Source organism: Staurois parvus, unplaced genomic scaffold (assembly GCF_062004578.1).
Source record: "Staurois parvus isolate SC_StPar_1 unplaced genomic scaffold, SC_StPar_1.0 ptg000297l, whole genome shotgun sequence".
NCBI lineage: Eukaryota > Metazoa > Chordata > Amphibia > Anura > Ranidae > Staurois > Staurois parvus.
In genome coordinates, this window is record NW_028318093.1 from 1,112,950 (window position 1) to 1,130,094 (window position 17,145).

A 17,145-nucleotide genomic window follows, 5' to 3' on the forward strand; every position below is an offset into this window, starting at 1 on the left:
TGACTATTAGGCAGTTAAAGAAGATCTTCAGTCTCTAGAAAAAAAATAAAAGTCAGCAGCTACAGGGATAAATTGATCCACGTTAAGTTTCTCCATAGGGTGTACTACACTCCTTTGAGACTCCATAGGATATATCCAGAACATGACCCTATTTGTCCCTGCTGCCGAGTACACCCAGGGACCTATTTCCACATGTTTTGGTCATGCCCTGTAATTGACACCTACTGGTCTGATATTTTTACAAAGATTAATCTCCAGTTACAACTGTCTCCCCGGAGCTGGTCCTACTGGGTGTGTAAGAGGAGGAACAACATTCACACCATGCTAAACTACTGAACTCTTACATTTTGTTTTATGCTAAAAAGGAAACACTGTTGAACTGGTCCTCATCAGCCCCCCTCTGAGTTGCCCACCTGGGGGGCCCTGGTGGATGCAGCTCTGCCTATGTATAGACTCACCTATATAAAGCGGGGTTGCCCTTGGAAATATGAAAAGGTGTGGGTTCGGGTTTGGACCTCCAACTAGTGATTTTTCCCCTCTCCTCCTTCCCCCTCATCGCGTGTTTTTTTGGATTGGTGGGATGGAGAGTGCTGGATAGGGTATTAGGTTGGGTTGCATCACTCCTGCCTCCCCTTTTCCTCCCCCCTTCCTTTTCTTTACTCCATATTCCCTTTCTCTTTCTTTCCTCCCCATCCTCTTCCCTTCCCCTCCCAAGGTCCTTTGATGTGCCTCCTGCTCTCTTCTTCAGCATCTCACTCCTGCCTTTACGACATGGGCACAAAAGTCAATAGTTTGCTTGTTGTATTGCTCACTTCGTATGCTTGTGGTATGCTAACTGCCAGTCCTTTTTGTAATCTGTATGACTTCACATTGCTTTGCATAGATGGACTGCTATAATTGTTGACTTCAATAAAGCACTCCTTTTTTGTTAAAAAAAGTCAGCAGCTATACCTACTGTAACTGCCGACACTTACCTTCCAGGGATCCAGCACTGTCCTCATATGGGCTGGTTCTTCACCGATGTTCGAGTGCCTGTCACTGGCATGTTTAGTGTAAGAAGCCGGCTGTGACTCCTTGCGGCTTCACGGCCGAATTTCCACTATGTATGAGCTACTGCGACATGGCCAGAGAGAATATGGGCGGGTTGGTGGAATAACTTCCGGTGGAATCGCCTAGACGATTATCATTTATCATTAGTGATTCCTCATCTGGAATATGCAGTTCAGTTTTGGGCACCAATTCACAAAAAGGATATTGAGGAACTAGAGAAATTGCAGAGAAGGGCAACCAAACTGATAAGAGGCATGGAGGAGATCAGCTATGAGGAAAGATTAGAGGAATTGAATTTATTCTCTCTTGAGAAGAGGAGCTTAAGGGGTGATTTGATCAACATGTATAACTGAATAGGTGGTCCATATAGTGAACTTCGTGTAGAGATACTCACTGTAAGGTCATTACAGAGGACAAGGGGGCACTCCTTACGTCTGGAGGAAAAGAGATTTATTCTCCAAATACAGAAAGGTTTTTTCACAGTAAGAGCTGTGAAAATGTGGAATAGATTCCCTCATGAGCTGGTTTTGGCCAGCTCAGTAGATTGTTTTAAAAAAGGCCTGGATTCTTTCTTAGATACACAGAATATAACTGGCTACTAACATTTATAGGTAAAGTTGATTCAGGGAATATCCGAGGAATTTTTTCCCCTACAGGAGCAAATTGGATCAAGCATTGCTGGGGGGTTTTGCTTTCCTTTGGATCAACTGTGGGTATAGGATTATGTATATAGGATAGTATAAAGGATTGCGTAGCTTTTTATTGGTTGAACTAGATGGACTTGTATCTTTTTTCAACCAGACTGATTATGTAATTATCAACCTGCCAAAACTAGGTACCCACTACCCCCCCCCCCCCCCAAAAAAAAAAAAATAAAACCAATGTTGGGGGGGGGGGGGGATTTTTAAAAGCAGAATGTCACGTTCAGGCTTTGCGCCCCTGTCATGCGAAGGGTCTTATCTGGTCCGCCTGCCAGTTTTTCAAGCGGACCTGATCTGACACTCCATTCACCCTTATGGTCTGGGGGTGTAAACGGACTAGTGGGGGTGTAAATGGACTAGTGCTAGTTTACACCCGCCTACCCCTATTCCGATCCTGTCCATTAACAAAAAAAAAAAAAATGGAAGGGCATCCTTCCATTTCCGTCTAGGTGGATCGGAGGATAGTCAGCTGTAAATGGACAGTGGAGACAGCACAGTTTACTCCTGGCTGCCAACAGAGGGGGCTCTCTCCATGTCCGCTCTGCAGAAACTGAGACATATACCTGTCATCTGCCTGCTCTACTCTGATAAGCAGGGGATTAGCAGACAGATCCCCTTCTGATCTAAATAGAGCACGCCTTGTGTGAACAGGACTTTAAGCTACAAGTAAGTAATAAATAAGCTCTTTTTTCTGTGGACTTTTACAAAGTTAAGATCTCCAGTGCTCGCAGCTTGCAGAAATGTCAGACCTCTGCTCTCATACCCAAGCAGCAGTCCCTGTCTACCCTGTACAGTGCTCCAATCAACAGAACTATACAAGGAGCTAGAATGCTCTTGAAGGCATAACTGCATTACAGTAATAAATACAGTATATAGGCACCAAATTGGTTTTAAAATATTAGACTTCAATCATAGTTAGACAGAATAATTGAAGATGATTATTGGCAGGTTGCATATGTTAGATGAACTTTGCACATTGTTTTCTGTCATTGTATGAGCCTGAATTTGATATAAGACCTAATAATATTTGAATAAAGATCCACGTACTCTGCTTTTTTGCGCTTGTGGTATGACCGCCTCCATGGATTTCTCCAGGTTTTCCTTTTCGCAAGAGATAAGTCTGGGAGGAAAGCTGCCAAGGAACCTTCTATTTGATCTGGCTTCCCGCACAGAGCGTGCTCCGTTGAGCAGTAGTAAGAACATTCTCCATAGAAACAAATGTTGTTTGCTGTAAGAAAACAAAACTAACATTATTTTTATCAAGAGAAATATACAAAACATACATGTGGAAGAATAAAAAGGAGAAAAAGTAAAAACAATTACATATCACCAAAAAAATTAAGTTTCTAATGTAAACCATGAAATAGATATTTAATTTTAGGAGTGTTCTGAAAAATGGAACACACACTACCAAAGTACAGTCATTTGCAAGACTATTGCCACCTAGTTTTAATCTTTTCTGCATCTCTGTGCTTTGTATCTCATGCATCCTCTTTGCAGCAACTTCATGTCTACATGCACTTGCTCCAGCAATGGCTACACAACATTAGGCCCAGTGCTGATAGGCTTTTGTTCATGCCAGAACTGCTTGTCTTCCCATGCAAGTATATTAAAATGAAAGAGCAGCTTGAAGCAGGCCAACAACACATAGTGTGAATGAGCCCTTAAGAAGGAAGGGGTTACTTCCAATTCATGCCTGCTCTCGATTTATTCATTGCTATACAAATCCTAGTTTGGGAACTCAGCTAATCAAAAGTTAGGGATCACACTTCTAGGAGGTGCCATGGCTTGGCAGTGTGGTTTCAAATACAGTATACTGTATTTGCAAGTGTATGCAACAAATCCTTTATGGTAAGTGTGCTGGGGAAATTTTGTATATATACTGTATATATATATATATATATATATATATCACACACACATGCCTTTTTTATTTGTCTCTACTATCCATAGGCCTTTATATGTGTGACCTGACTAATGCCTCTCTGCTGTGGGAACTTGCTGCTGGGTGAGAAAGCTGAATGTTGACAGAATAATAAAAAAGTACACGTGTTGCCTGTTTGTGTTGAGGAAATGATTAGGGTATACCCTGTATGCCTGGAACTGACCTCAGTTTAGTTAATAGCTCAAAGGAGAAGGTGTCTAGTTTGTTTATGCTATGGACTTGCTGTACAAAATCCGCCTACATTAATAGTGCATTTGTTTGCTGATTGGGAAAAATATAGCAGGACAAACCTGGTTATATTCCATATATTTAAATATATACACCCATCTGCCATAACTTTATGGCCACTGACAGGCTAAGTGAATAACATTGGTTATATCATTACAATGGCGCCTGAAAGTTTGTTGGATATATTAAACAACAAGTAATCATGTTGTCCCTGAAGTTGATGCACTGTAGTTTGTTATATATGGGGCTGCGAGCCCTACAATGGTCAGGGTGCCCATGCTGACCCATGTCCACAGCTACAAGCAACTTCAATGGGCAAGTGAGCATCAGAACTGGACCACAGAGCAATGGAAGAAGGTGGCCTGGTCTGATTAATCAAGTTTTCCTTTGCTTTATATAGATGGCCAGGTGTGTGTCTGTCACTTACCTGGGGTAGAGATGGCAGCAGGATGCAGTATGGGAAGAAGGCAAGCCACCAGAAGTAGTGTGATGTTTTGGGCAATGTTCTGCAGGAAAACCTTGGGTTCTACCATTCATTTGGATGTTACTTTGACACGTACCACCTACTTAAATATTGTTGTGGACCAAGTATACCCCTTCATTGAAACTGTATTCCCTGATGGCAATGGTCTCTTTCAGCAGGATAATGCACCCTGCTACATTGCAAAAATGGTTCAAGATTGGTTTGAGGAACACAATAAGTGTGAGGTTTTAACGTGGCCTTCAAATTATCCAGATCTCAATCCAATCAAGCATCTGGGATATGATGGAAAATGAGCCCGATCTTTGGAGGCCCTACCTTGCAATTTACAGGATTTAATGGATTTTCTACGAACGGCTTGGTGCCAGATACCACAGTATACGTTTAGAGGTCTGGATACATCCATGCCTCAACAAGTCAGAGCTGTTTTTGTGGAAAAGAAACTGTTTTGGCAGCAAAAGAGGACCTATTTAATATTAGATGGGTGGTCATAAAGTTATGACTGATCGTTGTATATAAACATAATACATCAGCAGTCTATGACTGTTTTACATTGCCCTATGCTGTCTACACGCAGGCAGAGATTTAATCCTCTGAGCACTGGCGGCCTTTGCAAAAGAGTAATGGATTGCCCAAAGTGGGTTGTGAAGCAATTATATATACTGTATCAATTTTTAATGAAAGTGGAGTTTCCTTAAAATTATCAATAAAAGAGAGCCTTTGTACCTCTGAAAACAAATGACTACATCACCAATATATAAAAAAAATGAAAAATAAAGTAAGTCATTTAAAGATATAAAGCTTTGGGGCTTTACCATGCACATAGGATGCACTTAGCGCAAGCTGAAAAGGCTAATTACTACAGTGACTGATGATCGTAGCAACCCTTCAATATATCTCCATATAAAAGTATATTCCAGTGCTTTGCCAGAGTGAATTAAACCACAATACAAGATCTCATTAAGTGTTGGGTGCCATGTATCTTATTACTGTATCTCCTTGAAAAATGCATATCAAATACCCTTATTGAATCCTCAGCATATTTCGCCTCTAGCTGCAGAATATAACTGATAAATCTAATTTGATCATTATTTAGAATCCTTCCTATCATTTACAGACGTAACTACATATTTAATTGCCTCGTAATAAATGCCACGAGTTAAATTAGAGCTTAAAAAAATACTAATAATTTCATCCTTAAACACTGGAGATTACTGATAAAAGCCCCGCCATTCCTTTGTACAGCCACTAAACGTATTACCAGAGTCTAGAAAACAGACAAATGGGGACCCCTGAAAATAATATACCTTTAACGCAATCAAAATGCTGATGCTTTAGAATAATACAGTAAACCAAGTCCCAGATTGAATTTCTCGGAGTGGCTTAAGCGTCGCTATGCAGTACATTACTGAATATTGAATCAAAATATTGACAGCTTTTGCAGGGAGAGAACTTTATCACCAAAATATAAGTATTACCAGCCAGCAGAGGAAACAAAATTGCAAATTACGGAGAGGTTTTGGCAGGTTATGTTCTGAATATGTGAATAACAGCTCCCCGTGTAATTGCTGCACGAAAAGGCATATTATTTGGCTATTGTTTCAGCTAAAATATATAAACTGATGGATCATAATAGAAATGTAAGAATAATGTAAATAATTTGTTTAAAGAGAACCAGTTGAGGACAAGCATTTGCAAGACTCTGAATTTCCACCTTAAAGTGTATCCATACCCCAAGTTTTACTGCAGTCATCTACTTAAAAGGTCTCTTCTGTCATAATTGCCTTAATTGTCTCTTCTGTCATAATTGCCTTTCAGCAGTACTGTACACTGAGACACGCATGTGCAGTCATGGAACATGCTCTATGCCATGAGGAAGAGACTCCCATGCGCATGCGCAGAAGTGACATCACCACAGCCATTCAAGCTGCAAAAAAGTGAGTACCTGGAAGGCAGGTTGGGAGAAGATGGAAGCGTTCAAGCACTGACATCACAACTCAGCAGGACACCCTTTGATAGGTAAGTCTGCCATAATATGCTAGTATGAGGTGCATAAACCTGCAAACCTGTGATAAAAATGAGCACTTACCTAGCCTACATTTTCCTATTGCAAACCTTACCAGTGCACATTCCCCAGTACTTTCTGAAGACTATTCAATCAGATTGTATTCAAATTATATCGGCAGATGACTCTTTCCAAAACTCAAATGACATATTACTACTGCCAAAACATTAAGGAGGGATCAGCTTTCTGGATCTAGTCCTTCACCATACTGCCACTCATCTTACACATATAATTGACTGGTGTTGCCATAGTGAATTAAAACTATGGGTCAGCTTACAGCACAGTTACTCATTCCTCTCTCTATGGAAGCACATCATGGATGGGAGGAGATGTTCACCCACCACTCAGAAATCACCCCTTAATTAGACCTAGCCTGAGACTGTTTGCCAGCATCTCCCTAAAATGGAATACTCAAGCGCACCCTTCCCCATGCCCCCTATCATTGGCCACCCCAAATTCACACCAAACCAGGACAAAAATGTTTTCTAATCCTGAATACAACACAGTTCTGAGCAAATAACTTTTTCTCTGAAACAGGCTGATCCATCCGCATAAAACCAAAAATTCTTGATTTGGGCTTCTGTAGATGTATGCAGATTTCAGATGTTCTAAGCTCTTTGTTAGATCCTAAGGTCTTCTACAGACAATTGTCTCATTTTGAGGAAATTTGTGCCCAACAAAAACCTCTAAAGGACATACTATCGGAGACACACCTACTGATCCTATCTACCCTTCACTTGCCCCTGGCTCCTTTCTACAAAAATGGGAGAGTGACATATTGTTCTCTGCAGGACAGACAACGCTTGATACTTTTTTCACACTGAGCCTCCATATGTAATAGGTAGCAAGAGCTAAATTACAAGTACCTGGCCAAGTGGAACAGGACCCCTTGGTTTTAGTCGGCATTTACTCGATTGTAGATGACACATACTGGAAATGCAGCTCTTTCAAAGGCAAATCTTCTGGAAATGTCCTGAATTGGATACATTTTAGTCTCACATTGACCAAGTTATTCTCCAACTTACAGATATCAATCTTGTGAGCAGCACCACAGCTTGCTTGCTTCACCTCATCTCAATCTCAGAATCTAGGTATAAGAAATCTTTACAGATTCATCTCTCCAACGTGGTGAAAGACTGCATTCCCTGTAATTGGAAACATCCCCAGGCCCCTATTTAATGCTCAATGGTACTCTAAGATTAACAACATTATGTTAGTGAAAGATTTGTCTGCCTCCCTCAAAGACAAAATTTAAACTCTTAGGAAAACTTGGTTTTATTGGCTAAAATACAAGTTCTTAGCAGATTATACAAATGCCCTCCATAACGTTGACTCAACCCTCCATACTCAGAACAGTTAAAAGGAGTTTCACCCAGTAGCCCCCTCCCCAAAATCAACTATCCCCAAAGACATGGAACCTCTGAGTAAGAATCTCACCCCTCCTCCATTTGGACCGATAACAGTCTCCCCATTTCTGGATTATGACTTTAACCCATCCTTATATCTCTGTGATGTTTTCTTCCCTCCTACCCTGCACCTAATTTTCTTGGTTATCTTTTTTACCGACCCACTTCATTTTGTTTCTATTTTCTTCTTTCTCTCATGTATAATTCTTACCTCCACACCAGGTCAGTAAGGAATTAACTTGTAGTCACAATGAATTACTGTACTACATAACAAGCAAAATCAGGGAGGTATAAGACTGAGCTTACCACAACCTCTGATTATGAATAGCAGATCTATGTACACCTTCAATTGTTATACTGTATTTCCCTCTGATTATACTGACCTTGTTCATACATCCTTGTTGTATGGCATGGAATATAAATAAAGAATTAAAAAGCAATTTTACTTCTGGCAGTGCTGTTGTTAGAGAAATTTCCCATCACTTCCTATTCTGTTCTGGGAACAAACTTTTTACCAGACAGGAAGTGAAGGGTTCTCCCCAACAGAGTCACGGACAACAGTAAAAGCTGTTATCATAGTGCCACCATACCTTTCAGGATTAGGTGTGTGCACTGTTATTTACTTATATTCTCTGCAGAAATGGCAGATGGCCTGCCTAAGCTCAGGCCTGATAACTGACACTCTCAATTGGCTGGTTTTTGGTTGTTCATATACTACTGACACCTTTGTTATATGGCAGTTTTTATGGGTTTGTTGTCTGTATTACGCAAAGGCAGAAGATTGGTGTAAGAATGAATGCGATTAAAAAAAATGTCATCTCCAAAAGGTAAAGTTGTAGCATTATAACATTTCAAGAACAAACATCCTCAACTACTCTCCATTTCAATAAGTACAGTGGGGATCGAAAGTTTGGGCACCCCAGCTAAAAATTTGTATTAATGTGCATAAAGAAGCCAAGGAAAGATGGAAAAATCTCCAAAACCCACATTTGACTGCACGATCCCTCCAGAAAGATCTGGCAGACACTGGAGTTGTGGTACACTATTCCACTATAAAGAGATACTTGTACAAATATGGTCTTCATGGAAGAGTCATCAGAAGAAAACCTCTTCTACGTCCTCACCACAAAAATCATTGTTTGAACTTTGCAAATGAACATATAGACAAGCCTGATGCATTTTGGAAACAAGTTCTGTGGACCGATGAGGTTAAAATTGAACTTTTTGGCCGGAATGAGCAAAGGTACATTTGGAGAAGAAGGGGCACAGAATTTAATGAAAAGAACCTCTGTCCAACTGTTAAGCATGGGGTTGGATCAATCATGCTTTGGGGTTGTGTTGCAGCCAGTGGCACAGGGAACATCTCACGAGTAGAAGGAAAAATGGATTCAATAAAATTTCAGCAAATTTTGGATGGTAACTTGATGCCATCTGTGAAAAAGCTGAAGTTAAAGAGAGGATGGCTTCTACAAATGGATAATGATCCTAAACACACCTCAAAATCCACGGGGGATTACATCAAGAGGCGTAACCTGAAGGTTTTGCCATGGCCTTCACAATCTCCTGACCTCAACATAATTGAAAATCTATGGATAGACCTTAAAAGAGCAGTGCGTGACAGACAGCCCAGAAATCTCAAAGAACTGGAAGACTTTTGTAAGGAAGAATGGGCAAAGTTACCTCAAACAAGAATTGAAAGACTCTTGGCTGGCTACAAAAAGCGTTTACAAGCTGTGATACTTGCCAAAGGGGGCAGTACAAGATATTAACTCTGCAGGGTGCCCAAACTTTTGCAGACGCCATTTTTTTGTTTTCTGTTATTTTGAAAGTGTAAATGATGGAAATAAAATCTAACTTTTTTTGACATATTATAAGAATGTCTAATCTGTAATTTGATGCCTTTTGGAGATTTTTCCATCTTTCCTTGGCTTCTTTATGCACATTAATACAAATTTTTAGCTGGGGTGCCCAAACTTTCGATCCCCACTGTAAGTGTATCTAAGGCCAAAACTTTTTATTTTGGTTGTGGAGAGGGTATTTGTATTCATTTGCTGTGTCCTATCTGGGAGTTTTCCCTTAACTTTCTTACCCAAAGACAGCAGGAAATAAGAGGAGCTAGCTCCAAAGAGAGAGTATGATGCCTTTTAGATAGCTGTCACCAAGGCATGTTTCTATTAGCAATAGATGTGTTGGTTAAAACTGGGCCAAAATGTAAAGGAAAGAGGGGCCTGAAATCAGTATTACAGAGGCAGCTCTTTGTAAACATAGGTAACCTTGAGCTCCCCTGTAGTAAACTGAGAAATTAAAGCAAGGATAAAAGTGTCACTAGTCTGATCAAAGTCCAATAAGTGATTATTGCAAATAACAAAAGGTCAGGAAAAAAAAGCAAATGCATTTCAGGGAGCAAGAAATCTCCCTTCATTAGGGCTGGATAATAAGACAACATAAAATAACATAAAGTAAAGTACAAAAAATGCAAATTGTTATAGATACCTAATATATAGTGTAAACAATGTATACTAATGTATATACTGTACATATACCATATTTGTATGTTATTTATGCTATATATCTGACCCGACACTAATTTAGTACTAATAAATATGCATTAAAAGTCATAAAATATGATGGAATTGAAACTCTGTAATTTATTAAAATAAAATGTACAACAATAATAAAGTAATAATAATAACAGCTTTAACCTCTGTAGCACAAGCCAGAAAGAGTAGATGGGATTTTCCAGAAATACCCCAGTTCAATTACATATATCAGGCAATAGTCAATAAAGGATATAAAAAAATTAAAGGATAAGTATACCTTTCGTAATGTTACACCCATATTCAGGGTGTAACATGTAACCTGTTATGAACGCCACCCCCCCCCCCAATCTTCTTCTCCCTGCTAGCTGTCACAATTTTAAAAATAAGGTGGCTATAAGGGACTCTGCTCTCCCGGCCATGCCACTCATTCACAGTATTCTGTGAATGGGAAAACTAAAAGTCCTGACAGTCTTTGCAGCTGTTGGCTTGTAGTTCTCAATGAACTACCATGGTGCTCCATAGTGCCATGGTAGTTTATTGAGCCTTCCTGTCAGTAAATATCTGCTTGCCCGTCAGGGCCGGATCTAGCCGGTCTGATATGGGGGTCCAGTAAAAAAGGTTAGGGGGGCAGGGGATGGGAGGTCAGTGGAACAGTGTACAGAAACAGAAATCAGTAGGGCAGAGTACAATTGGTTAGCAGGGCGGTGTCAAATGTATGGATGTGGGAATTGAAACTCGCTGGTTGAACAAAAAAAAAAAAGTGACTGATGTACGAGCTGCCTTACTTAGCCTACCTTAAAGTTTACGTTCACCTTTATAAAAAATCTGTAAGGTGACATAACACTGCACCCTTTCCACACTCCCCCCCCAGTCCCGTTGTACTTACCCCGCATGATCCTGCTCTGTCAGGTTCCCATATACCACTCCACAGGTCAGGGGATTTGAAATCCCTGTGGCTGAATCTCCTCTCTGTACTGTGCAGCCAATACTGATCAGACGGATTCTAATTGGTCAGCACTGTCACATGAATGGCGTTGACCAATCAGAATCTGTCTTGCTCTTCCTGTCAGCACTGCAAGGAGAGGATAGAAAGCCATGGGGATTTCAAATCCCCTGATTAGTGGAGCAGCATGCAGGAGCCTGACAGTGCAGGATTGTGGGAGGTGTAAGTACAGTGGGGGGATTTGGTGGTAAGGGGTCCAGTGTTAGGTCATCTTACAGATTTTCTATAAAGGTGACAGTACATTTTAAAGAAGAACTTCATTAAAACCAACAACAGTTGAGACAATGAACACCTTGATCAGGTCTATGTACAGCATGGGTCAGGAGTAAGTAAAAAAAAACAACAAAACAACATAGAATGCTGCAGTCAGGATGAGCGCCATGTTCACATCAGAGTTCTCCCTTATAATATCAAAGTCCACAGTATTCCCTCTACACATCAAAGTCCCCCTTAAATCTTCAAAGCCTCATCTTACATCAGAATCCGCAGAGTTCCACGTTACAGCAGAGTACCACCCCCTACATCAGAGCTCAGCAGAGTGTTCCTTTCACCACTGACGGGTGGCTGGCATGAAAAGACTTTTTTTAAAAATCCCCTTGTTGCTGGCTTTTAACTACGAATGCACAGTTCCAGGGCCAGCCATATAGCGAACTGCCAGGTTTGGCCAAAACTCAGCGTATGGAGCGTATGAATATAAGCCATGCCTGGTAAGTGCCATGATGTCACTGTACTGGTGCACACCCGGACCTGCCCTGCTGCCTGATCTAATGCCAAGGCTGGCAATTCTCTAATAGGATGGCTCTGTAACTGTGCATGCGCAGGTCAGAGCTGATGACAAGGGGATTTTTTAGGGGCTCTTTTCTCCTGTCTGCATTTATGGACCGGAGAAAAGTGCCTGTTTTTTTTATAAACCATCTGTAAATTTACAGACAGTTGGCAAAACACCACTGTGTCACCACTGTGATTCTTTGTTTTGTGGCCATGACAAAAATGATACCCTCTGTCACTGTCTGTGGGCACAGTGCCTGATAATCGTGTTCTATTCAAGTGAATGGGGCTACTCTGAAAGCACCTTACAACTGCATGCAATGCATGTGGTTGTGGTGTGCTAATGTGGGGTTCCAGGGGTTATAGAAGGTGGCGAGGAGGTGATACAATATCTCCTCACAGCTTGCCAAATGCTCCCTGAAGAGTGATCTCAACATAGATCGCTCTTCAGAGACTAAAGCTAGTGTGAAAGAGCTCTTAAAGGGATTATGGGCAGGAGGGGGTTAAACAGAAGTATCACAAACTTGTGAGTTACAAATCTGTCAGTTTATCCAACTAGTAGTTCGTCAGCCATCTACCAATAATACCTCAGGTGTCCCTGGACATGAAATCAACTCTGCAAGTTTGTGAAACCTTCTAGAACAGGGAGGGGGAGAGAAGGGAGGAAGATGGGGACAGGTCAGTCCTAGAGCAGTGCTCAGTGTCCACTCGCCCCAGGCTAGGACTGGAAGACTCAGGCAGCATCATCAATCATGCAGATAAGATGGAGCTTCCAGGTGCTGTACTTCATATCTCCTACCCACATCCCCTTTCTGAGGCACAGCACTGCCTGTGTGTGGGCAAGGCAGACAGGGGGAGAGGTGCGGGAGACTGCTTCCCTGACCAGCGGTTTGGCAACCATGCCTGGGCAAAGTATCCATGGGGGGTTGCTTGGGTGGACGCAGGTGAAATCTGGGGGGGGGGGGCAAAGCCCACCCCAGCACCCCCTAGATCCGGCAATGTTGCCCGTACAGGATGTACAAGATACACTGACACGTAAGAGGGAGATTTGCATGGAACCAGCGATCTGCTGATTACTGGTGCCATGTTTTCGATGCTCCAGAAACAAAAATAAATAAATGCACATTTTTTATTATTGGGCATTTATTATTTTTTGTTAAAAGGTGAACATATCCTTTAATTATAATAATAATAATAATAAATATTAGTATGTTCCATAATCGTGGTGTGTAGAAAATCAAGTTTAAAAAAAAATATTACTTCACCAGATAGGCCAGATACACTGATCGCAAAAATAAATATCATGACTGGATGCACCGATGTGAAATACATACATAGATAATAATACAAAGCACTGTGTGTTTGGAAAAGTATACAGTATCTATGAAGCATAAAATCTCGATACCTTACGTTCTGGCTGTAACTAAGAAATACTGTACAATACATTGCAAAATAAAAGGAGCACGTAGGAAATGGTATATAACACAAGTATGGAAAATCTCCTTATTTACAAAGTGTCATAGTGATGTAGAGCATTACCAGAAAGGAAGAAGTACAAACCTTTAGAAATAGACGTAATAAACACAGCTTCAATATCAAAACACGCTACCAAGATCACAATATTTCCCGTCACTTTGTGATAACTCATGAGTGAGACTTCAATATACTAACAGCAATGATCATAGAACAAGTACCTCTATCTAGCCAGCATAATCGCTGCAAGAAGCTGTGCCAAAGGGAGATCTGTATTTTATATATATATATATATATATATATATATATATATATATATAAAACTCACCTGGAGTATTTTTGGAATATCCCATCTACTTTTTATGACTTGTGTTAGATTAAGATCATTATTATTATTGCTTTATTATAATTTGTATTTATTTTTAATATGTATTATCTTTAATTATATAACAGAATTGCCATTCCATCGCATTTTATAATTCATTATATATATTAATTATTAATTTCATGTCAGACAGACTATAGTATATACTGTACATACATACAAGCACAAGTACACAAGTATACTGTATTATTAGACTTTATTTAGACTATCTTTTAAGCATTTTTTTAAAATTAATGTCTTAATATAACTTTATGTTATTTTATATTGTCTTATTCTTGACCCCTGTTAAGATGGTATTGGTGGTGGTGGTGGGGGGTACTGACCGCTGAAATGCATTGGATTTTCTCCTAAACTCTTGTCACATGCAGTAAATACTTAATGGCCAGAGACAGTGGTCACCAGGACCAACAGGGAGGCTAAAAAAATAAAAATATGAGCTTAGGCTTTACATACACTTTAAAGATGTAACTATAAAGATATGACACTGTATATCAAAAGCCAAAACCTTTTCTGAATTTTAGATAGAATAGGGGAGGTCCTGTAGACTAAACAAGAAGTGAGAAGATCAGGGGCGGACTGACAACTCATGGGGCCCCCGGGCAATAGGGGATCATGGGGCCCCTGTGTCCATGCCCAAACTCAAAAAAGCCTATGCAAAAGGTACCAAGGGCATCTCATGGGGCCCCCTACTGAACCCGGGCCCTGGGCAGTGCCCGAGTTTCCAAATGGTCAGTCCGCCCCTGGGGAAGATATATTACCATTATGGAGGAGTTCACCGTTCAGTCAGTTGTCACAGAAAAAAGAGTCACCTGTGGAAGATTTCCTCTCTATTCTTGTGGTAACTCAGAGTTTGGACTCACTTTCACATGGTCACATAGTGATCAAAACAATTAGAGAGAGTGAATCTCCATAACAGGGACACAGGCAGCAATAAAACATGACAATGGTTCTATTCCCTCACCACCCTATCATACTCTACAAAATGTTAGGTATCCTCTTGCCAACCTGCTGCAGTACATATACTGCAGTGCACAGCTCCTACAGGCACAGCGACATACCTGTACTCCACCGCCTGTTTACGGGTTTTGGGCGCCGTCTACTATGCTGTGATTGACACAGTTGGAGATTGTCAGAAGATTCTGGCCAATGATTCATGGCAGGACCTGCTGATCAGCTGTGTCAAATCACAGCCCAGAGTCCCATGTTGACAAACAACACAGGGCTCTATACAGAATGTACTAAATAGCAGCACACTTTACACACATTATTGTTAGCCCCTTGATTGCCCCTATATGTTAACCCCTTCCCAGCCAGTGTCTTTGGTAAAACAACAGTGTATATTATTAGCACTGATCACTGTATTAGTGTCACTGGAGATGTTACTGGCAGTTAGTCAGTTCCCACAAATGTCAGTTAGTGTCAGATTGCCTGCCGCACTACCACACTATAAGTCACTGATCGCCGCCATTACTAGTATAAACAAAAATCCCATATATAAGTGGATTTCAAGCTTTTGGGCTAATATCACTAAATAACTAAACTATATAAGGTTACCTAATTGGGCCCAATTTGTATATTTTCACTTAGGGATGTACTCACTTTTGTTGCCAGTAGTTTAGACATTAATGGCTGTGTGTTGTGTTATTTTGAGGGGACAGCAAATTTACACTGTTATACAAGCTGTACACTCACTACTTTACATTGTAGCAAAGTGTCATTTCTCTTCAGTGTTGTCACAAAGATATAATAAAATATTTACAAAAATATGAGGGGTGTACTCACTTCTGTGATATATATATAGATACACACACCATCGTTTGTAGACGCTATAACTTTCACACAAACCAATTAATGTACACTTATTGGGATTTTTTTTTTACCAAAAACATGTAGCAGAATACATTTTGGCCTAAATTTATGAATAAATTTGATTTTTTTTTTATTTTTTATTGAACATTTTATAGCAAAAAGTAAAAAATATTTTTTTTTTCAGATTTTTCTGTCTTATTTCTTTTAAATAATATAAAGAATAAAAAACCCAGTAGCGATCAAATTCCACCAAAAGACAGCTCTATTTGTGTAAAAAAAATTATATAAATTTAATTTGGGTAAAGTGTGGTATTGTCAGTTAAAATATCACGGTACTGAATAGCAAAAAATGGCCTGATCATGAAGGGGGTAAAATTTTCCGGAGCTGAAGTGGTAAACTTATATAGTTTAGTTATTTAGTGATATTAGCCCAAAAGCTTGCAATCCACTTAAAAGCAGGGCACTATATTAGTGGGCTCTACTGTTTGAAGGGCCGAAGGCTCCTTTATTAAAGAGGAACCATTCTCACCTTCACTCCAGTGCTGCAGTGTCCTGAAGCTCCCTGATGGCAGCTGTCATATTCGGCAGGGAGGCTTCCAGCGACTGATCTCTGGGTGTTTTAATTGGCCAGGTTGAAGTGGCGTTACTTCTGCACAGGCACAGAAGTTGTCATCTCTGCATTGCTGAAATTGGCATGTGCAGATCAGTGTGCAGTGGCAGACAAGCAGGTAAGAAACGTGAATGCATTAGATACATAGTGGGGGTAATTACTAAGGCTGAAGCGTTCAAAATCTGGTGCAGCTCTGCATACACACCAATCAGCTTCCAAGTTTTATTGCCAAAGCTTAATTGTACAAGCTGAAGTTGGAAGCTGATTGGCTACCATGCACAGCTGTACCAGATTTGGAGTGCTCCAGTTTTAGTAAATCTCACCCAGTATCAGGGGCGGACTGACCATTTGGAAACTTGGGCACTGCCCGAGGGCCAGGGGTCAGTAGGGGGCCCAATGAGATGCCCCTGGTACCTTTTTCATAGGCTTTTTTGAGTTTGGACAAGGACACAGGGGACTCATGATCCCCTATTGCCCGGGGGCCCCATGAGTTGTCAGTCCGTCTCTGCCCAGTATGTCTCTTCTGCATTACAAATCCTGCCTGTTGGCAATGTTTTATTATCAGCACTAAAGTTCCACTTTAAAACAGAACTAAGTTTCCTGAGGCACGTGTGTAATGTGGACTCTATCATCTATCATCTTTACTATGTGTTAGGGTTCATTTACAATACACAGTGAGAA

At 40.5% G+C, this 17,145-nt stretch overlaps 1 protein-coding gene across 1 annotated transcript in view; it reads right to left on the minus strand.

The window, feature by feature from the left end:
- FAM20C (FAM20C golgi associated secretory pathway kinase) overlaps positions 1–17,145 on the minus strand; it is a 288,908-nt gene that overhangs the window by 35,641 nt on the left and 236,122 nt on the right. Inside the window, exon 6 of the mRNA XM_089682732.1 lies at positions 2,799–2,979. Coding sequence (XP_089538858.1) covers positions 2,799–2,979 — 181 coding nt within the window. The remainder of the gene's footprint in view (positions 1–2,798; positions 2,980–17,145) is intronic.